General features: G+C 46.1%; 1 protein-coding gene across 1 annotated transcript; it reads left to right on the top strand.

The window, feature by feature from the left end:
- Positions 1 to 404: 404 nt before the first annotated feature.
- Positions 405 to 22,689, top strand: SEC11C (SEC11 homolog C, signal peptidase complex subunit; the record flags this gene model as incomplete). The annotated part of the gene is made up of 6 exons (XM_080714597.1): positions 405 to 491; positions 9,260 to 9,369; positions 15,758 to 15,907; positions 18,726 to 18,845; positions 21,974 to 22,031; positions 22,636 to 22,689. 6 exons carry the CDS (start codon positions 405 to 407, stop codon positions 22,687 to 22,689), a joined length of 579 nt encoding a protein of 192 aa, XP_080570723.1.
- Positions 22,690 to 23,665: the final 976 nt, after the last annotated feature.

Raw genomic sequence — 23,665 nt, 5'->3', positions numbered from 1 at the left:
AGGTGTCCTCTTGGCGCCTGACCAGAGTCTTGGGAACTCAGTTCCTCTTGAGCAGTCATGTCCCCGAGTTGACGCTAGGCTATGCGGGAATCCCCCACTGCCTTACAGTCCCTCCGAAGGGTCACTGGAGGCTCCAGAGCCCCGCCGCTACCCTCCCTAGGAGCCCAGGGTCTTCACTGGCCAAGGCGCTCGGCCCGTGGCATTCTGGGACTGGTAGTTTTCCTCTTCTAAGTTCCTTTCAGGCTAACTGGGGGCGAAGACTCTCGAGACTACGATTCCCAGAAGCCCACGCGAGCAGCTGGTCACGTGGCCCGCCGCGGGGCTGGTGGGCGGGGCGGCGGGGCTCCGCAGCTGTCTGTGACACCCGGAGCCGGCGGGCGTCCTCGGCCCCTGGAGACCCCGCCATGGTACGCGCGGGCAGCGTGGGGACGCACCTCCCCGCGTCGGGCTTGGACATCTTCGGGGACCTGAGGAAGATGAACAAGCGTCAGGTAACGGAGGGCCGGAACCCGCTGCGGCGGTTCGAGCCCGGGCTTCCCGAGGAGGGCTCGGGCAAGGGCAGCCCCGTGTGACTGCAGCGAGGGGCGACCAGGAGCTCGGCTGTCGGAGGCTCTGGGTTCAAACCCTCCCAGACCCACGTGGGGGCGAGTGTGCGAGTGCGCTGTCTTGCACGGACAAGAGCAAATGAGGGGAAGCTGATCAGGGAAGGGAACAGACACCCGTGCAATGGATGTCAGATGCGCTGGGGAAAGTGGGGAGAGACGACTAGAGCGAGTGACAGCTGGCTGCGCGTGTTCAAGGGGCCACTCAGTGGAGAAATTGTCTGGTGGCGCCCCAGAGGCCTGACGCACGCAGGTGCGAGTGGCAGAGAGGGCGACGGAAGGGAAGAACTTTCTGACCAGGGGAGCTGTCCAGTGGTACCTCCCGGCGCAGTCGCTTCCCAGCCGAGCAGGGTTTTCTGGGGGCGTGCATCAGGACTCAATTATGCTGCTGGTACCTAGTGAGCTCAGAGGGAGTGCTCAGTCATTGTGGACTAAGCAGTGTTCCAAAAGGGGTTCCAGAAGCCTTCTCTTAACTTCCCAGATCGAACCGTTCTGGCTGCACCCTGAATACAGAAGATGGGGTTTTGGTCCGCTGGGATTGATCTCTTATTCATCTGTGAGAGGACCTCAGAGGAAAACTTCCCTCTTGCATCTCTTTAGTCACTTATTAGCCAGAATCAGTGTCTTTGAGTCCTTATCTCTTTAATATAAGGCAAGACCGAATATAGACTGAAAGCCCTCTCAGCTAGGAAAAATGTGATTGCTTAAGCTGGATAGAGACTCTGGGGGATCTGTAGTGTCCAAATGTCATGATGGATACTGTTACTATTACTACTACTAAGTTGTGGTAAGATATATGGAACCTTTCTGAGGTGGAGTTTTCATTGTCTTTGACTATGGTATTAGTCTCCCTGGTTTTGATGGCTTCCAGTTTCAAATTATTTGGGATTCCATTATTTTTGAAATTATTTTGTGATGCCACTATTTTGAGATCTATTATTTTGTTATATCCGTGACAGGGCACTGGGTACTCCTTTGGGCATCTATCTTTCTTTCTGCAAAATTTCAGACTAGTGTAGCAGTATGGCAGAGTTTGGTGGCTGATTTCATGATCTGTATTTAGGATCTAGTTGTGTCTAGGTGTGCATAGCTGATGAGCTCCCGCAGTTTCTGTGTTTAAGAGTTCTAGTAGAGAGTAACACCAGCTGGAAACATCCAAGAGCTAATGTCCTGAGCATCCATGCTGTTCTCCGGAAGATCTTCCAGGACATAGGGCTTTATTTTAAAATCTAGGGTAAGCTGGGCATGGTGGCACATACTTGTAATTCCAGCATTTGGGAGGGCGAGACAGGAGAATCACTGTTCACAGACAGCCTCGGGTACTTAGTGAGACACTTTGCAACTCAGAGAGACCCTGTTTCAAAAAATAAAGAATAAAAAAAATCAGGGCTGGGAGTGTAGTTTGGAGGTAGAATGCCCCTGGGTTTCATCCCCAGTACTGCAAAAAAAAAAAAAATTATATTATTAGTTAGATTTTTTTTGTGTGTGTGTGTGGTACTAGGGATATAAGCCAGGGTTTTTTTTTTGTTTGTTTGTTTGTTTGTTTGTTTTTTACCTCCGGGCTATACTCCCAGACCTATTTTATATATTTTTCATTTGGAAACAGGGTCTCACTAAGTTGCTGAGAGCCTCACTAAGTAGCTGAGGCTGACTTCGAACCTGCACGATCCTCCTCCCAAGTACTGGAATTAAAAGCGTGCACCACCATGTCCGGCTCTAGTTAGATGTTTTAAAATGTTCCTCAAACTAGAACTGATTATTTTTGGCTATGATTGAAGACTATCAGAAGCCTTCTGGTGAGTGTAACAATCATGGTCTGCCCTTTGGAAGACCTCTGTATGCTCACCTCAGTGCTAGACCTGCCAGTAGCTGGCTGCATTGACAATCTTGCTATTCTTCTATTTAAAAACCGGAAGTTCAAGTCTCCTGTGTTTTAGTACACGCTCCCCCTTAAAATTTCGTCCTTTTTCTGGTATCTTTTTCTTTTTCCCTTCAAACCAGCATCCTCTGACTGTCCAGCGTGCTACACTGATCCTGGAAGCAGGAACTCCTTTCTCTGCTGCCCTGCTTACTATTAATTAAAGTGAGAGCCACATGCAAAACAAGGGCTCTTTGTTTCTGTGGCGAGGAAAGGCGGAAGAAATACAGCTACTGGCACGTCTTCAGCTCTGGAGCCAGAATATCTGGTCTGAAATGTTTCCTTAAAACTCTTATGGAGTGGCTATTTCATCTTTGGTTGACAACGACTCAGAGCGGGCTCGCTTCTGAACTCTGCTGGAGTTGATAAGTGCTGAGTGTACGAATTTGGTAGCCGAGGACGGTTAGCCACAGAAGGCACCGGTGGAACGTGGTGGAGTGGATGTTTCAGATCCCATTCAGCTCGTCTGTCGTTTGGCCATGATTATACTTCTAGGTTCCTGGGTGTCAAACCTATACTCAGATTCATCTACAAAGGCAGGGCATTGGAAATGTGATTTGTGGCTTTGCAGTTTGAATATTATCAGCTTTTTGTGCATTTGGCTGTTTCCATGGCAGAGAGATGCTTTCACAAGTATTTCTGAGGAATTGATTTTTATTTTCTCTCAATGAATTTTTCAAGCATAGACAATCACACTGGAAAAGGCTTTCTTAGTACAAGGTCTTTATTAGATGAGTGGCAAGAATTTATAATTTGCTTCTCTGACGGTGAAGTCCGATGCTTTGACACTTGTCTAAAAATGACATTCTTTGTTTAAAACCATGCTTTGGGGCTTTCCTAACCCAAACTGTCATTCATAATGAAAGTCATTGTTTAACAAGTCCTTTAAGTCAAACAGAGCAGGTAGGAAAGTTTTTGAATGTGAACTCCAGTGACAAATTCCATTTAAATTTTAATTTCTAACTATGGTACTGGGGATTGAACCCAGGGGCATTCTACCTCTGACTTATACTCCCAACCCTGTTTTTTTCTTTATTTTGAAACAGGGTCTCACTAAGTTGCAGAAGGCCTCACTAAGTTGCTGAGCCTGGCAGTGAACCCACGCTCCTCCTGTCTTAGCCTCCCAAGTGCTGGGATTGCAAGCACGTGCCACCACGCCTGGCCAACTTCTGCTTTAGGCTGATGCGGCTTGCGAGGCTCATTTTACTTTAGAAGCGGTGGCTTGACAGTGTCCACGCAGCACTGCAGTCTCCCCTCCGCTCTCCTGGGCATCTAATGATAATTTCCTTATTCGTTATCAACAAAGTTAGCCAAGTAGTTAAAAAATGGTGTGTGGCTATTAGGACTGGATTATATTTATTTTCTTACTTGCACTGACTGCACCAAAATGCCTTAGCAGTTGTTTTAATTTGTATCTATGTCTCCACCTTCACTCATATTCCTTACAGTTGCCTCAGATGACATATTTTCACTTAGTTGTCGTATCGGCAGGGGACAGTTTCGGGCTCTGATTTTCCCTCGTCGCATCATATCAGTTTACGTTTTTATGCTTGCCGCTCTCCAAAATGATTATTTTAATGGCCATATAATATTCTGTCAAGCTGCACTTCCTTTAAACACTTTTTTCCCCTTAGATTTTGGAACTGATCCATGTTCATTACTGGCATTTTAAAGAATGGAGAGTTGGTTTAAAGAAGTTAAAGAAGAAATTCAGGGACTGAGGATTCTTCCTCCCTAAGATTTCTTCTGGTGGGATGTTGGGGCATGTGCTCATGTTTATTTTATGGTCTTTTGAGGCCTCACTGCTGCTTACCTGTTTGTTCAACATGTTTTTTTTTGGGGGGGGGTTGGCACTAGGGATTGAACCCAGGGGCAGTCTATCTCCAAGCCACCCTCCTAGCCCTATTTTATTTTTATTTTGAGACAGGGTCTCGCTAGGTTGATGAGAGTGTCACTTCCTGCTGAGGCTGTCCTCACACCTGTGATCCTTCTGTCTCGCCTCCCAAGTACTGGGATTACAAGTGTGTGCCGCCACGCCCGGCTTAGTCAACATGTTTTAGCATTTGGTCAAGTCATTAAAGTTCTTTATGTATTATTTGAAATAGTAATCTGCCATTTTTGTGCTCAGTCATTCCCTGTCATCGGTCACTTATTTCCTTTTTCACATTATTTGAAATAAGACTTGATAGAACCAGGTGTGGTGGCGCATGCTTGTAATCCCCGCGCTTGGGAGGCTGAGACAGGAGGATCGCACAGGTTCAAAGCCAGCCTCAGCTACTGAGTGAGGCTCTCAGCAACTTAGTGAGACCCTGTTTCCAAATAAAGCATAAAATAGGCCTGGTAGTATAGCCCGGAGGTAGAAAGGCCCTGGGTTCCACTCCCGGTACCACCACCACCAAAAAAAAAAAAAAAAAAAAAAGAAGACTGATAAGTATCTCTGCACCATAATTCCCTGCCTGCTTTTATTTTAGACTGAATTAATTCTGGAAGTAGGATTACTGGCGTAACACCTGATGCTAAAGACATGTTGCTTTCAGAGTGATAGAGCGACTTGCATCCTATCAGTGTATTCTTGCTAGCACCCGGTCTAAGCCTGAACAAGATCTTGAAATTTAAGTTTGTTGGTGGAGGGAGGAGGCTGGGAGAGAAGTAGAGGCAGGATCATTAGTGTGAACACTGTAACTGTTCTATTTACTGCTTGTACTTCTTCACTGGGAAATGCTGTGGGTTTTTTTCTTAACTCTTCCTGTTGAAATGTTAGTGTTTCTCTCACCGCTGATTTGTTTGCAGTCACCCCACATTAAAGATGTTTTTTTTTTAAATCACTATTTATTCAGCATCTTGAGGACTTACTTTTGCAAGACCTGTGTTGAACATTGAGGGTATAGCTACGAACAAGACTGAAATGACCCCGTCTTTGGGGAACTTGCAGTTTAGTGTGAAGACACATTAAGTAATTATAGGTATAATTATCATTATGATGGATGCTGCAAAGAGGTACAGATGCAGTGAGAATATATAGCAGGAAGACCTGGGCTGGCCTGCAGCAAAGAATGGCAAATCTTAATGTGCCATCTATTTTTATAAATACAATTTTATTGGAGCATAGCTGTGTGCTTTCTTTTACATATTGTCTCTGGCCACTTTCCCACTACTGTGGCAGAGTTAAGTGGTTTTGATAGATATTATGTGGTCGGTAAATGTAAAATATTTGAAAATATTTGTTGCCCTTTACACAAAGTTTGCTGACTCCTGGTCTAGCAGATCCAGAAGGCCTCCCTTGGGCACCGATGTTTCCCCAGGGCCCAGGGAGAGAGCCTTCTGTGCAGAGGAAAGAGCTGGGGAAGGCCCTAGATAGACAGGGGCATGCGCCCTGTGAAGTGCACATGGGCACCGTGAGCCTCGTGACTGCAACCAGGAAACAGGGCTTCTGTCAGAGCCTGTGGGGTTATAGTAAGGTTCGGTCTTCATCCTCAGAGTAGTGGGATACACTTGGGCGGCTTCAAGTGGGGCATCAATGTGACCAGATGCACACTGTAAACAAGTGCTGAGTGTAGGATGAGTTGGCAAAGGTGTGTTGGCATCAGGGGACCCCTCGGAGGCCCTTGAGTGGTCCAGTGGGCTCTCTCTGCTGGTGACCGGGATGAGGGTGTGGGCTGTAGGGACAAGGACAACGGAAGGAATTCCGGAGGTGTCTGGAAGGTCAATTGCATAGACGGGTAAGGGTGGCTCCGAACAACTGGTCCAGTGGAGCCGTGATACCACTTACTGAGATGAGTGTCACCAGCACCAAGAGCCTCCTGGAGAGGTTCAGTTCTGACCCGTGGAGCTGGGGTTGCCTTTAGAGACCGCCCCCAGGTGGAGCTGTCAGGTGGGCGGCCCGGATCCGTGTTGGGAGGAGCCGGCATGAAGGGACCAGTGTCAGCACTGAGGGTTCAGGTGGAGGAGTAAGAACCGGCAGGAGAAGGTGCTCGGAGAAGAATCCAGGATTTCGCCTTGGAGTAGATGCTTTTTTGAGAAGTTTGGCTTGAAGGGGAAGAGTGTGGAGGTGGAAGATGTGACGTGGAGAAGGGCTGCACGGGGGGTGACGGACACCGACTACAGGAAGGTCAAGGTGCAGGGCAGCAGGGCAGCCTCACTGACCACTGTTTGGGAAACGCAGATGCGCCTCCCTCCCCTCCCGCCCATTCAGTGGGTCTGTGGTGGGGACCAGGTCCCTCGTTTTGAAGACTTCCCGTATGACTCTCCTGTACAGATAAGGTTGAACCCATGGTTTAGAGGAATGGCTCTCGAACTGTGGGCCGGGAGCTGTTTTGAAATGCAGTTCTCAGGCGCACCTGACGATGCTCGTGCGCTGACGGGAGCCGCTGCTGTAAAGCGTGGTCCACACTCAGATGTCAGGACTCTGGAAAACCACATGGCCTGTCCCCACGAGGCCTTCCTGCCATCTCTAGCCATATTTCTTCAGGCCTTGTGCATTTATAAACTGTTCTATAAGCCCAGTGTGGTGGGGCACGCCTTAATCCCAGCATTCGGGAGGCTGAGACAGGAGGATCGGGGTTCGCGGGCAGCCTCAGCTACTTAGTGAGGTCCTTTGCAAATCAGTGAGACCCTGTTTCAAAATAAAGAATAAAAAATAGGACTGGGAGTGTAGCCCAGTGGTGGAATACCCGTGGGTTCCATCCCCAGTTCCACAAATAAACAAAACAAAAAAAACCTTCCAATCCCCCCCCAAACCCAAAACCCACAACATATATATTATGTAATACAATATACATGTACCTATGATATGTTATGTATTATATATGTATATACACATACATATATTTATGCACACGCACATACACACATACACACACACATATACACACGGGATTGAACTCAGGGACATTCTACCTGTGACAAAATCCCCAGCCCTTTTTATATTTTATTTTGAAATAGGGTCTCACTAAGTGGCTAAGGGTCTCACTAAGATCCGGAGACTGGCCTTGACCCTGTGATCCTCCTGTCTCAGCCTCCCACGTACTGGGATCACCGGCGTGCGCTGGAGATTTTAAGAGTCACAGTTACTCCAAAATAAGGAGTTCAGGCAAGAAAAGAAGAGAATCTAGATACTAGTGGCTGCAAAATAGATGGAAGAGTGGCGGCTGGCCAACCCAGAGAGTCCAAGGCCCCGGTGCTCCTGGGGGGCTGAGGACCCGTGGCTCACTCTCTGCTCTGCAGAATCCTCAGGGACTCAGGGTCGCTGGTGGAGGGAGGGGGGCCGTGTGAGGTGGCGCTTTGCCCCTCAGTCCCCAGGGCTTCAGGTGTGATGGGCAGCTATCTGGAGGACGAGTCCTGCCTCGGCACACAGTGGAGCAGGGAGGGAGCCCTGGGGTCTGCCACAGGAGGGGCCAGGGCAGCTCACAACCTTCCTCACGGCTAGCAACTAGCCATTACATGTTGACCTGAGAAATTCTCCCCTCTCCACTCTGTTCAAATATGTGCTGTTCACCTTTTAAAATGTTTATGGAGAGCCGGGCGTGGTGGCACACGCTTGTAATCCCTGCGCTTGAGAGGCAGAGACAGGAGGATCGCGCAGGTTTGAAGCTAGCCTCGCTAGCTTAAGAGACCCTGTTTCCAAATAAAAATATATATAAAAAATAGGTGTCTGGGAGTGTAGCCCAGAGGTAGAAGGGTTTCCATGAACCCCAGTACCACCAAAAAAAATAATAATAATAATAAATAAATAAATGTTTATGGAAAGCTTAAGTATCCAGGTATTTAACACTGTGGTTCCCTTTTTTTTTTTTTTTTTTGGTACTGGGGATGGAACCTAGGGGCATTTGACCTCCAAGCTACATCCCCAGTACTACTTTTCATTCTTTATTTTTTGAAACAGGGTCTCACTGAGCTGCAAGGGACCTAAGTAGTAGCTGAAGCTGTCTGTGAAACGCGATCCTTCTGTCTCAGCCTCCCAAATGCTGGGATTACAAGCGTGCGCCAAGCCTGGCTGTGGTTCCCTTTTCATAGGCAAAGGCCTCCTTGCTGTGTTCTGTAACCCGAGAAACCTGCATTTGAGGTGGTTTTGGCCATGGTGCTGAAGGGCAGTTCTGGGTGGATTCCCACTAGGTGGGCGGGTTTTCAGGGTGAGACCCAGGCCCTTTTCATGGAGCTGCATGCAAGCCTAGACTAGAGGGAGGGGCCCCGGCGGTGGATCGTAAGTAGTGGGACCCTGGGAAATCCCGAGGGGCTGGCTGGCAAAGCCTCACTAGGGCTTTAACAGCGCACCGCACAGATCGCCACCCTCCCCCTTTACTCTCACTGACTATGATACTTAGAAGGCTTGTCCCTGGATAAAAGTTGCAATCCTGCCTCATTTTATTTTTTACTATCCTTGCATGAATTAGCTTCATGCCTTAGTGTTTCATCTGTTTTGCTTTATTTATTTATTTATTTATTTATTTATTTGCGGTACTGGGGATGGAGCCCAGGGGCATTCTACCTCCGAGCTACACCCCCATTCCTATTTTTTACTCTTTTTTTTTTTTTGAAACAGGGTCTCACTGAGTTGCAAAGGGCCTCACTAAGTAGCTGAGGCTGCCCGTGAATCCTCCTGTCTCAGCCTCCCGAATGCTGGGATTACAAGCGTGCGCCGCCACGCCCGGCTACTTTTGTTTTTTGCCTAGGTGCATCCCCAGCTTCTGGCTGGTGCTGGTTCTGCTGTTGGTGTTCACCTCGGTTCACCTTTTCGTTCCAGCTCTACTACCAGGTTTTAAACTTCGCCATGATCGTGTCGTCTGCGCTCATGATTTGGAAAGGCCTGATTGTCCTCACAGGCAGCGAGAGCCCGATCGTGGTGGTGCTGAGGTGGGTCCTGCATGGCGGTCTCTTGCCCTCGCTCTCTGTCACTGTGCCCTGGGGCTCGAGGGTGCCCTCCGTGACCCTCCGTGAAGACCTCGTGACAACTGTAATTCAAGATGTTAACGGGATAAGCCAGTAAAGCCTTCTCTCTTTCTTCCTTTCTTTCTTTCTTCCTTCCTTTCTTTCTTTCTTTCTTTCTTTCTTTCTTTCTTTCTTTCTTCTTTCTTTTTAATTTTTTTTATTGAACATAAATGGTATAAATTTAAACTATACTTGGTGCCCTCCCCCCCTTTTTCCCTTCCCCCCTCCCACCAATGATTGTCTAGGGTAACCATGCCATATTCATAATTTTACACATATTCAGATGAAGACCCTCATTAATCAAGTTCAGTCTTCCTCCTCTCCTATCTTTCCATTCAAGCTTTGCTGGTATTTCCCCTCCATAACCTGGGGTCCCACTGGTATCCTCTACGTTCCCTAGTTTGGGCATATTAGAGGGAACATATGTACCTTCTCCTTCTGTGCTTGGCTGATCTCACTTAACATAATGTTCTCCAGGACTTTCCATCTTCTTGCAAATGGTATTATTTTGTTCTTCTTTATGGCTGAGTAGAATTCCATTGTGTGTATTTCCCAGAGTTTTGCTATCCATTCATCTGTTGATGGAGATCTGGGTTGGTTCCATATTTTGGCTATTACGAATTGTGCTGCTATGAACATAGGTATGCATATGTTGCTGTAGTTCTCTGGATTCAACCCTTTTGGAAAAATACCCAGGAGTGGTAGAGCTGGATCGTATGGTGGATCTATTCCTAGCTTTCTTAGGAATCTCCATACAGATCTCCGTATTGGCTGAACTAGTTTGCACTCCCACCAACATTGTAAAAGAGTTCCTCTTTCCCCACATCCTCGCCAGCATTTGTTGTTATTTGATTTCTTTATGCTTGCCACTCTGACTGGGGTTAGATGGAATCTCAGTGTAGTTTTGATTTGCATCTCCCTGATGGCCAATGACGTAGAACATCTTTTCATGTATCTATTGGCCCTTTGTGTCTCTTCTTTTGTGAAGTGTCTATTTAGTTCATTTGCCCATTTATTGATTGGGTTGTTTGTTTTGCTAGTGTAGAGTCTTTTGAGTAGAGCCTTTTTTATTGATAGCTGCTTTGAGAATGTCTCAGTTTTCTCTGGCTTTTGTTTAAAAATTTTATCTTTTCAGCAGACATTTTAGAGTCTTAATCATGTTATGCTAGTGCATATAATCCACTTTAAAATGACAATTTAGGCTGGGTGTGGTGGCTCATGCCTGTAATCTTAGTACTTGGGAGGCTGAGACAGGAGGATCATGGGTTTGAGGCCAATGTGTGGTCATTTATCAAGACCTTGTTTCAAAATTAAACATATAAAGGGCTGGGAGTGTAGCTTAGAGGTAGAACACACCTGGGTTCAGTCCCCTGTACTAAACACAAACACCACAATGTAGCAAAATGGTTTTAATATGTTATTGGCATAAAACTGATTTTGAAACATAAGGAATTTAAAAATGTTACTCGGTTTTCTTCATATAGCAGGCAGGGCAATATCCCTAGTGCCTAGCAAGTGCCTGGCATTTTTTTTTTTTTTTTTTTTGGTGGTACTGGGGTTCCTGGAAGCCCTTCTACCTCCGGGCTACACTCCCAGACCTATTTTTTATACTTTTTAATTTGGAAACAGGGTCTCATAAGCCAGCATGCGCGGCTGGCTTTGAACCTGCGCGATCCTCCTGTCTCTGCCTCCCAAGCGCGGGGATTACAAGCGTGCGCCACCACGCCCGGCTAGTGCCTGGCATTTTTAAAAGCTTCTCCAGTGATGCTGTGGTAGGTGGCTGCTGTCTTCTAGAGGCCATTACCTTATGAGAGTATGGCGTGCTTATTTTAGAAGAGTGACTACTGCCAAGAGTGACTACAACTGTGGACCCCTCACAGCCATGGAGCCATTCAAGGGGGAGCATGAAGTAAGCTGAAATCAGTTGACCGTCTGGGAGCCGTGTCTCAGGTCCCTGGACCTCGCTGCTGGCGGGGTAGAGCCCCTTTGTGCTCTGGGGTCACGTGGACAGCGTCACGGCTGACGGTACAGGAGCCCAGACCACAATGCAGGGCTCCAAACCAGCTCCCCTCCTCGCACGGGCCCTGCTGTCCCATCACGGGCCGCAGCCTTGTCTTACCGCAGCCACGTCCATGCCTCCCCAGGCCAGCCTCGTGTGCCCGGCCCAGGGACACGTGTATCAAGATGCTGAGTTCCTAAGGCAGAAGCCCGGGGCAGCAGAGCTCAGCAGGGTCAGGGGGCCCCCGACTCCCCGCTGTTCACACTGTGCCTTGAGAGGGCCCGGGTCTGCTGGGTAGGAGAGAAGGGGACCAGGCTGGCTTCCACTGCAGCAGCTCCACTGCTGTGTGTTTTCTGTAGTCATATTCAATTGGAAGGGAGAATGATATGGCTTGTTTTTGGTTTTTTGTTTTTTAAAGAAGGGGGCTAGGGATGTAGTTCAGTCGTAGAGTACATACCTAGCATGTCCAAGGCCCTGGGTTTGATACCCTGCCTATAAAAAAAGAAGAGGAGGGCTGGACGTGGTGGCGCACGCTTGTAATCCTAGCATTTGAAAGGCTGAGACAGGATCGCGGTTCGCGGACAGCCTCGGCTACTTTAGTGAGGCCCTTTGCAACTCAGTGAGACCCTGATTCAAAATAAAGAATGGAAAATAGGGCTGAAGTGTAGCCCAGAGGTAGAATGCTCCTGGGTTCCATCCCCAGTACTGAAAAGAAAAAGAAAGAAAGAAAGAGGAAGAAGAGGACGAGAAGGGGAGGAGGGAAAGGAAGCCACAGCCTCAGATGGGCCTAACAAATAAGGAGCCGCACAAGTCACAGCACCCCCAGGGTTGTAGATCGAGATGGGGTCTGAGGTCACCGGCCCTTCCCCCTCAGATCACACTGGCTTCCTTGCACGCATGTTATTGTGAGGTTGCAGGGCACAGGAACTTTTTATTAATTAGTTAACTAATTAACTATTTTTGTGGTACTTGGGGTTGACTCCAGGGGCATTCTACCTCTGAGCTACACCCCAGCCCCCTATTTTTTATTCTTTATTTTGCAACAGGGCCTCCTCACCAAGTAGCTGAGGCTGGCTGCTAACCTCCAGTCTCCGCTTCCCAAGCACTGGGATTTCAAGCATGCGCCATAGGGACTTTTTAAAAAGCATCCTTTGTCAAACTAAAGCAGTTTGGGCTGACATCCTGAGCACGGTGTGGCTTTAGGGGAATCCCTGGCCGAGGAGGAAAGCAACTACAAGTTGATATTTGAGAAACACTTAAATAGCTGCTTTCCTGATAGGACAGATTGCACCCGCGACTCAGCCCGATACAGTCTTCTGGCTTCTGGGGCGCTTGCCGAGAGCTTTTTCCTCACAGCAGCTGTTATGGACCAAGACCGTTTTTATCTATGTCTTCTCACTGGATGGCTTCAGGAATTTTGTTGAAGGATGAAGAAATTATCTTAAGCATCTCAGCTATTATTCCATAAAAGAAAACAAAACCCTGAAGCTATTATGTTTCGCTTTCAGAAGACAAAATAAAATTCCATGTTGGAGAATAAAAGAACTCCAAATTTGTTTTACTGAGATGTTTTTCTTTCCCTCTTAGTCATTTCTGTTGCCAGCCGTCTCTCCTTTTAAAATGCAGATTTCTTGTTTCTGAGCGTGGATCTGGTGCCGCATTTAGCATCACTGGTTTTGTTCAACAGTGCAGCTCCGAGGAGTTCCCAGAGAGGGGACCTCAGCGCAGGAGGAGCGGGGGTCTTCACGGACACTGCAGGAATGGATTCAAGAATGTGTCAGAAGAGGCACAGACACGTTTATTTAGGGGAGCAGAGACACATCAAGGCGGAGTAGAGCACCTCAAAAGTGAGAGATGCTTTCGGGGTTCTCAGGATCTTCTTTTTTACTTTTTTTTTTTTTTTTGGTCAGTTGACAGTTTTTGTGGGTTTAAGTGCGCGCGCGTGCGGGCGCACACACACACACACACACACACACACACACACACACACACACACACAGCATGCTTGTCAGCGTGTATTCATCTTCCCTGCTCAGCCTGGCGTCGGGGTCGGTGACCGGTGGCCTGCCGGGCTGCTCTGTGCACAAGGGCTCTGCGGTTCTTGGAGGAAACGTTGTGAGCAGTTTCAGCACAGTAAACTCTGCTGCACATCAAGAGCCTTTCCAGCTCCTTGGCGTGTGGACCAGTGACTTCTGGGAGCCACTGGGTAGCACCTGCCGCGTTTTCTGGTTGCTCCCTTAACCCTACTGAGCATCAAGAGGTGGCTCTGGAGTCTCCCCCACAGCCCGTTCTCAGAATCTCCACCAGTTACGCTTAATTTCGACTTATCAATTACACTGGTGCTGGGTGAACTTCTTGCTCCTCTTTTGGACAAATCTGGGCTTCACTAGAGGTCTGAGGGCAGCCGCGGTGCCGAGTGACAGATGCTGCCACCTCCGCAGGCAATGCCGAGGAAAAGCTTTCCTTTCCCCCTTCTTTTTGAAGGAAGCTTGGTGAGAGGTGGGCAGGTCTGTGAGGACAGCATCAGTCCCGTGGCCACAAGAGGGTTTAGGACGGTCTGGCGAGTCTCAGGATTCTTACGCGGATGTGGTCTCCATTATCTGACCAGTAAACAACATTAGACGGTGCCCTCAATTAATAGGCTTCTTAAAATGTCCTCTTCCGAGCCGGGCGTGGTGGCGCACGCTTGTAATCCCAGCATTCGGGAGGCTGAGACCGGAGGATCGTGGTTCACGGACAGCGTCAGCTACTTAATGAGGCCCTCTGCAACTCAGTGAGACCCGGTTTCAAAATAAAGAATCAAAAATAGGGCAGGGGGTGTAGCTCGGAGGTTGAATGCCTCTGGGTTCCATCCCCAGACCCGCAAAAAAAAAAAAAAAGGCCCCCTCTCTCTTTTTATAAATCTGTTTATTATGTGGACTAATGGTGCACAAGGTAATTTTCATAAGTGGGTGAGTTTATGGTAACCCCAAGACTGACAGGTTTCCCAGACATTTGGGCATGACAGGCCTGAGGGAAGAACTCAGTTGGGGGTGACAGACCTGGACAGGTCTATGGAACTTTAGATGAAAATGATATTTCCTTGTCTTTCCTTCTGTCTTCTTTCGACCTTTTTATTTCTTCTCCCTCAGTTTCATTTTGAAATAAAGCTCGGCAGGTGCTCAGTGATGGTTGTGTCTTCTCAGTGTGTCTGCGGGAAGCTTTGGGTCCCTGGAGCTGAGGCACCCGAAGGGAGAGCCGGACTCGCCTTCCAGGAGCCACGTGGCTTTAACAGCCTGCTTCTCTGTCCTCTTCCTCCCTGCTCAACACACATTATCCTCTCATTTTTGGTTGCCCGGCCCCTGTCAAACTATACTTCTTGGTCTTTTTTTTTTTTTTTCATGAATTAAAACAAAGCACAAGTGTATGTACAATGAATTTCAGTTGTTTTTTAATTTCAGTTTTCCCAGTAGATTGCAATTTACTTTGAATTCACCAAAGATTTCTGTTTTGTGTGTGAGTGTGGTGGCACTGGGTACTTGAACCCCAGGGGCATTCTATCTCTGAGCTATACCTCCAACCAAGTTTTTATTTTTTTGTTCTTAAAAATGGTCTCGCCAAGTTGTTGAGAGTCTTACTACTTTCTTGTTGAGGCTGACCTCAAACCTGCAAACCTCCTGTCTCCATCTACCACGTACTGAGATTACAGGCTTGCGCCACCACACCCGACTTCACTAAAGATTTTGATACGAGTTTCAGCTGTTATCATGAGGATTTATTGCCCTACACATAAAAACCAGTCAGTATTTACTAGCACTGGGATTTTGTAGATATAGTGGAAAGGGTGATGTCGCAGGAGGCAAGACTAGGGTTCCAGCTTTGTCCTGACCCTACGTGTGGCTTCAGGGCAGGCCTGTTCTCTAAGGTTAATTATTTGTCTGCTTCTCCTTCCTTGAACAAATCCTGCAGTGTTCTAGGTGCTGGGAATAGATCATGAAATGAAAGAATTGCCCTGGAGTATTAAGGAGCTGCAGTCATCTGCAATTCTGAATAAAGCTGGTAATGTATTCGTTGAGATAGAACTTGTTTTAAGGCTAAACAGTCCACATTACTCTTAATTCTTTTCTTATGCAAACTGCAGAGGGGCCTGCTCAGTGTCCTCTGCATGCTTAACCCTGAGTAGAAGCCCTTTCCTCATTTGAGCCAGAAGGAAGCCTCAGGGGCTGGGTTTGTAGGAGACTTACCTGCCGCTGGACCTTCAGCCCTGCCGGGTACGTTTCCCATCAGCTCCAGGTGACCCGGCAGTACTGATGCTCACTTTGTGTTTCTTTCCAGTGGCAGCATGGAGCCGGCTTTTCACAGGGGAGACCTTCTGTTCCTTACAAACTTCCGCGAAGATCCCATCAGAGCTGGTGAAATAGTTGTTTTTAAAGTCGAAGGACGAGACATTCCGATAGTTCACAGAGTAATCAAAGTTCACGAAAAGTAAAGAAGCCTTTCTTCTTTCTCTTTTTGGTTACTTTTGTAAATTTTGGCAGGTGGTCGTGATGGTTAATTAGAAGCTAACCAAAGCTTGCTGGATCGTGACTAGTTCTGCTCTTTGCTAGTGAAGTGGGCTAGGTAGCTAACTCATTCTATAAGTCAGGAATGATATTCTACTGACCGTAATAATTCACAGGGTGATGAGGAGAATTCAATAAACTACTGTTTACTAAAGCACTTTAAAAACTTGAATTGCTGCCCAAGTATAATGTGGAATACGTATTCTTAGTTATTTGAAAGAGTCTCAAAATCGAATCCCATTGTAACTGAGGATTATGTTGGCAGGAGAATTATTTTCTGAAGTTCAAAAAAGCTATCTCTGTCCCTTTGGCCAAAGTGGCATTTTCAGCAATAATATTAGCCCTAAACGGATAAAACTTTTTCCCCAACTCATCTCCTGCTTTGGTTGTGCACATCCTGTATTAATTCTTCCCTCTGCAGACAGCCTCGCCTTCCCCTTAATGCTGCGATGACGTATCAAGACCTTAATGAGGTCTGGTTTCTTTTTGGAACCCAGCCATTTACCTCTAGCTCAAATATAGAAAGTTTCCATGAGACAGTGAAGATGTTATGTTTTATGTGCTTGGTTATTCATTTACCTTATGCAGCTCAGTGTACCGTTTTTACCTACATGATTTATAGAATTAAAATTAGGTGTTTATGACTGTGTCTTTGAATAATGGAATATTTTTCACTCTGTGTGTGTTGGGGGATAACTACTTATACATATCTGGAACTAGACTCTTATTTCACTCATTGCTTCCAGGTGCTCCACAAAAAAGTTAATACTTAAAATATTCGCTTCACTTTAGGCTAAACCCTGGGACGATCCAGTGTCAGTCTGTACTGGTCTGCTGGTGCCATTCCCAGTCGCTACTTGATATCCGCTTGTTAGTTTTTTGGGGAAGCTCCCTCATGAGTGACAGTACTCTCACCTGATTTAAAAAGAATTTCTGAAGTTGAAAAAATTACTCAAAGATGAGGAAACGATGATTATTTGTTGTAACTTGCATGAATCATGAGAGAGTGTGGGGATTTTTATCTTCTCAATTTCCTAAATAATCATGGCTGAAGTCAGCATGCTCTTTTTGACATGCTTTCAAATCTCAGTGGGCTTTAAATATTTTATCTCATTCCTTTTTTTTTTTTTTATGGTACTAGAAATTGAAGCCATAAGCCAGAGGCATTTTACCTCTGAGCCATACGCCCAGATCAGTTTTTTGAGGCGTGGGGGATGGAACCCAGGGGCATTCTACCTCCGAGCTACATTCCCAGCCCTATTTTTTATCCTTTATTTTGAAACAGGGTCTCACTAAGTTGCAAAGGGCCTCGCTACACAGCTGAGGCTGGCCCACAAACCTGTGCTCCTCCTGTCTCAGTTTTCCAAATACTGGGATTACCAGTGTGCGCCACCATGCTGGGCTCCCAGATCGATCTTATCCCTTATTTTGAAACAAGGTCTCACTAAGTTGCTGCGAGCCTTATAAGTTCCTGAGGCTGGCCACGAACCTGCAATCCTCCTGTCTCAGCCTCCCATGTACTGTGATTACAAGCATGTGCCACCACGCCTGGCTTCATCTCATTCTAATGCTTCCCCCCCCCCCCCATTTGCCCTATTGAAAGACCACCCTCTCCATAGCTCCATAATTCTCGGGTTTTGTGTTTGTAGCCCGGAGGCATTCAAGCACCCGTTTAGAATGGTTTAACGCCAGTCCACATGTCTCTTGAATGTACCACTTTGGGCCACCCGTGACTCTTGTTTCCTTGCAAAAGGGACTTTACATCTGTGCTCAGTGCTAACACAAGAAGTGCATTAGCACTTTCCACATCCAGCAGGGAAGAGTTTGAGGGCAGCTAAGAGCACGGTTGCATCTGAGTGACCTGGTGTTCACGTCCGTGTGGTCTGGGAGCAGGCTCACGTCTAGAGTGAAGAGTCTGATCCACGTCAGCAAACGGGTCCGTGAGGTCTAAGAAGGAACAAAAATAGAAAACGGTGGAGGTCCAGCCTGGGTTGTTCAGTCAGCTTCTTGCCTGTGTCTGGCCTCCTGTGACCTGAGTGAGCGAGCAAAGGAAGCCGGAGAAGCACGTTGCCAACAACGTCTTGGTGTATTAGAAATCTGGATTTGAAAGAGTCACACAGGAGCTGGGCGTGGTGGCGCACGCTTGTCATCCCAGCATTCAGGAGACTGAGACCGGAGGATCAATGTTCATGGCCAGCCTCAGCTACTTAGTGAGGCCCTTTGCAACTCAGTGAGACCCTGTTTCAAAATAAAGAATAAAAAGTAGGGCTGGGGGTGTAGCTTGGAGGTAGAATGCCCCTGGGTTCCATCCCCAGACTCTTTCAGGGGTCATTCACATGATTTTGTCTGCTGATGAAAGACACAAATAATCTTGTTTCCACATTGGGATATAAGGTACCAGCCTTCCCCTCCTTCGAGGGTGGCATGACCCTTGGAGTGGCTCTTAACCCAGCGCTGTGCGGGCGCCCGGGCGTCGCCTTCCTGGTGACCTGCGCATGGCTGTGATTCCTGGTTGTCAGGGTTACGTGAGAGTGTTTTAGAATTTAAGTCTACAGAATTGTCATTATGTCTGGGCTTCAGCTGCGGGTTAGCTGTGAGCAATCAGACCAAAGGAAGGTCAAGTATTCTTTGGCTGTGTTCTGAATGCTCATGGCTGACCATAACGTCTTGTGGAAGCTAATATTTTTTTAATGACGCTGTGCTGAATGTAATTTTTGAGAGGACATCGTTTTGCTTTCCAGAGATAATGGAGACATCAAATTTCTGACTAAAGGAGATAATAATGAAGTCGATGATAGAGGCTTGTACAAAGAAGGCCAGAACTGGCTGGAAAAGAAGGACGTGGTGGGAAGAGCACGCGGGTGAGTGTGTGTGTGTGTGTGTGTGTGTGTGTGTGTGTGTGTGTGTGTGTGTTGCTGGGGAAGGCATTGCACCTCAGCTACACCTCAGACCTTAGGATTTCTTATTTTGAGTCGGGGTCTTGCTAAGTTGCTGAGGGTGTCACTAAGTGACTGAGGCCAGCTTTGTACCTAAGAGCCTCCCGTCTCAGCCTCCCAGATACCGGGCTTTCAGGTGTGCACCACTGTGCCAAGCTGAGGATGAACTTTTGAGTTACATAGGTGGTTCAGAAACCAGGATAATACTTAGCAATGAATTAAGTGTGTCCGATACTAGAATCGTTCATTGCCTGTATGCAGTGTCAAGTGCCTTCTAAGTAGTTCTACTCTGTGCTGCGAAGACTAAAGAAACCTTAGAACTTTCTAAGGACCTAACATCTAAAATTGAATCCAGAAGTAGTATCTATGTCATTCTGTGTCATAGGTTTAATTCTATTATAAAATGGATCCTTGCTTAGAGACTAGTTATTTGTGAGTCTTAAATAATAACTACAAGAAATCCTCTTAGCCATCACCACTGCTGAACATTTTAGTGAATGTTCTGGATACTATATGTGCCTAGCAGGTGTGTGTGTGTGTGTGTGTGTGTGTGTGTGTGTGTGTGTGTGTGTATGTCCATATTACACAATTTTACCTAGAAGTAAGTGGGAAATTGCTTTTACTGTCAAATTTACATCTTTATCTTTTTATTTTATTTTTTGTGGTACTGGAGATGAAACCCAGGGGTATTCTACCTCTGAGCTGGACCCCCAGTCCCCCCCCCTTTTTTTTACTTTTAAACAGGGTCTCACTGAGTTGCAAAGAGCCTCACTAAGTAGCTGAGGCTGTCTGCGAACCATGATCCTCCTGGCTCAACCTCCCAAATGCTAGGATTACAAGCATGTGCCACCACGCCCAGACATCTTTATAAATGGCTGTGTGCTGTTTTACTAATAATTATAACTTTTACAACCAAGCATCTTTTGGTAGATATTTTTTGTGGTAGACATTTAGATTATTTCTCTCTCTCTCTCTCTCTCTCTCTCTCTCTCTCTCTCTCTCTCTCTCTCCCTCCCTCCCTCCCTCCCTCCCTCCCTCCCTCCCTCCCTCCTCTCTTCTTTTGTGTGGTATTGGGGATTGAACCCGGGACATTCTATTTCTGAGCTACACCCCAGTCCTTTTTTCCCCCCTTTTTTTGTGGTACTGGGGATTGAACCTAGGGGCATTCTACCTCGGAACTAATCCCCAGCCCTATTTTTTATTCTTTCTTTGGAAACAACGTCTCATTAAATTACGGAGGGCCTCACTAAGTAGCTGAGGCTGGCCTCGAACCTAGGATACTCTTGTCTCAGTTTCCCAAATACAAGCATGTGCCACCACACCCAGCTCCTAGTCTTATTTATTTATTTTTGAAGGAGAGTATTAACAATTAAAAACAGTTCTGTGACAAATCTTTTAATTTTTGCATAATTATCCTAGCAATGAGTTTTGCTTCTGATTGATGCAGCAAAAAAAATGTTTCCTGTTATTAAAAAAGAGAGATTCTTTTCCTCTCTCAGTGGCTCTTTTTATATTTAGCCCTTATTAGAAATGTCTGCTTGTGATCTCAGCCACACTGCCATGTAAGTTGAGGCCCTGGGCTCCCTTGTCTGACATTTAGCTTTATTGATCAGATTGTGGTTTCAAGGCCAACCCTTGGTTTTGCTACCCCTTTACCATTTTTCTGTATTACATTTCCTCCTTTTTTTTTTTTTTTTGGCAGTACTGGAAGTGGAACCCAGGGACATTCTACCTGCAAACTATACCCTCAGCCCTATTTTTTTTTATTCTTTATTTTGAAGCAGGGTTTCACTAAGTTGCAGAGGGCAGTAGCTGAGGCTGGCCAAGAATGGGATCCTCCTGTCGCAGCCTCCCAAATGTTGGGATTACAAGCATGCGCCACCACACGTGGCTTGCATTTCCTCTTGAATATCTACTGGACGATGAGGAGGACTTCTACTTGTCACTCCTGTGTGCAAGGGAGAGGGGCAGCTTCCGGTTGTGGACTGGAGGGTGCTGTGGGTGGACCTTGCTTGTCATCAGCACAGACCATGAGGCTGGGGCCACACTGATCCCTTATTGATGTTAGTTTTGTCAGCATAATCACTGTTTATTTCATCTGAAAAGCACCGTGGAATAAAAATGATGATTCTTTAAATTACAAACTACCTATATGTTTTTAAGCTTTTTAAGCTTCAACAGCAGTTTTTATATAGGTTACCTAAAACTTAAGTTTTCTCCCAGAACAATAATAATTAGATTTGTGAAAGGTACCTCTTATGTTTGTATGAATGGCCCAACTAATGATTTTTGTGTATGTGCATGGTACTGGAAATTGAACCCAGGGGCATTCTACCTCTGATCTAAACCTCCCTGCCCAATATTTATTTATTTATTTATTTATTTATTTATTTATTTATTTGTTTGTTTGTTTGTTTGTTTATTTATTTATTTATTTTTTAAAACAGAGTCTCACTAGGTTGACGAGAGTCTCCCTACTATCTGAGACTGTCCTCAATACCTGGGATCCTCCTGTCTCAGCATCCCAAGTACTAGGATTACAGGCATGTGCAAACACTCCTCAATCAACTAATGATTTTTTTTTTTTGGTGGTACTGGGGGTGGAATCCAGAGGCTTTCTACCTCCAGGCTATACTCCCAGACCTATTTTATATTTTATTTGGAAACAGGGTCTCACTAAGTTGCTGAGAGCCTCACTAAGTAGCTGAGGCTGGCTTTAAACATCTGTGATCCTCCTGTCTCAGCCTCCCAAGCGCTGGGATGACAAGCGTGCGCCACCACGCCCGGCCAACTAATGATTTTTATTGTAGCACAGAAAGACATGTAGCATTGCTAACTCAAATCACATACCTGCTTAACAAAAGTTATCCTGGCTGTTACCTCTGAAGCTTTATACTAATAAAACTGAGACAGGGTGAATATCATCCCATCAGCCCTCGTTAGGGTGTGTCCATGAAAGATTTGTTTCCTGAGCTGATTTATAGTCAGTTGTTGCTATTGTCATCTTATAAACAATCTTTTTATATTTCCTGTTTTTCATCCCCACAATGTAGGTTTTTGCCATATGTTGGTATGGTCACCATAATAATGAATGACTACCCAAAATTCAAGGTAGGAATTTGTGTGTTTCTGTTTAGTTTTCCTATAGATGTTGGAGCCTTTACGTGTGCAACTATAAAGAATACGTTTCCTTGAACTTCCCTGACATTAATTTTCCTGCTCAGCATTTGTAGCTAACTACAAATTAACAGAATCACTTAAGTTGATATTTAATGATTTGAAATAGCTGCTTTCACCTGTTATGTTCATAGTGTGTCCACAAAGGGCACGTACTGTTGTTGTTTATTTTTATGGAAATGTTCAAAACATACAAAAAAAGTAACACAGTCAACCCAGTAATGTTTGTCTAACGAATTCAACAGAAACGTTATCTCTGTTTTTTTAAACACCACTTGAGAAACAATATGAAACCTCCCTGGCCCGAGCACTCGGTTGGCTATGCTTGTTGCTGCGTGATCTGAGGCCCGTCCTCAGGTGCTGGGCCTGTGGCCGCAGCGTGGCATCGAGCAGCTAGCTTGGAGAACAGGGCCAAGTGGAGAGGTCGCCTTTTGATTCTCTCCTCCATCTAGTATTGAATAGACTTCATCTGAATACATGTACAGGCCAGCTTTCTTTGTAGACCTCACAGTAATTTTCCACCGTGTTTTCTTTACAGTATGCTCTTTTGGCTGTGATGGGCGCGTATGTGTTACTAAAACGTGAATCCTAACGTGAGCAGCAGTTCCTGGCACCAGACTGAAGCGAATTCTGTTGAAAAAGAGAAAAACTAATATATTTGAGATGTTCCACTTTCTGTATAAAAGGAGACTGTGTGGGGACGTTTTTGTCTTGTCCAAATAAATGATTCATCAGTAAAGATGGTTTTCTTTTGTGGACTCTGATTGGAATCTGTTCCATCCCTCTGCCGCTTGTGGGAGTCACTCTAAACTGAGTAGGAGGGTTGGTGCGACTTCAAGGACCAGGCGGGCAGTGCGGGGACGAGGCTTGGTCCATGGGATGTAGGAGTATTGTCTGACTTTCAAAAATGAAATTTTTTGCTGGGCGCGTTGACACATGCTTGTAATCCCAATCCTTGCAAGGCTGAGACAGAAGGATCACAGGTTTATGGCCAGCCTCAGCTACTTAGTGAGACCCTGTTTCCAAAGAAAGAATAAAAAATAGGGCTGGGGGTGTAGCTTGTCGGTAGAATGTCCCTGATACTGTAAAAAAAAAAAAAAATCCCTAGTACTGTAAAAAAAATCCTAGCATAATATAATGACATTTCTGGGGAACACAAGCAGGTCCTTCAGAGGACATGGCTTCTTAGCTATTAAAGGGTAATCTGATAAATTAATGAAGCCCAAGACCTTTTAGAAGGAAGAGATCTGCTTTGCTCTTGCAGTTATATGTCTTGAGATGGTCTGCTCAGTTATTTAGAAGTGTTTAATAAATTATGAAAATAGATGGACACCTTTGAAAAAGTTTTTTGGTTTTTTTTTTCGTGGTACTGAGGTTCCTGGAAACTCTTCTACCTTTGGGCTACACTCCCAGACCCATTTTCTATATTTTTATTTGGAAACAGGGTCTCTAAAGCCAGGGAGGCTGGCTTCAAACCTGCACAATCCTCCTGTCTCTGCCTTCCAAATGCCGGGATTACAAGCGTGCGCCCCCACGCCCGGCCGCTCTGAAAAAGTTTTAAAAACTAC

This window comes from Muscardinus avellanarius, assembly GCF_963383645.1.
Source record: "Muscardinus avellanarius genome assembly, chromosome: 17".
Taxonomy (NCBI): domain Eukaryota; kingdom Metazoa; phylum Chordata; class Mammalia; order Rodentia; family Gliridae; genus Muscardinus; species Muscardinus avellanarius.
This window is presented reverse-complemented; position numbering and strand designations above follow the sequence as displayed.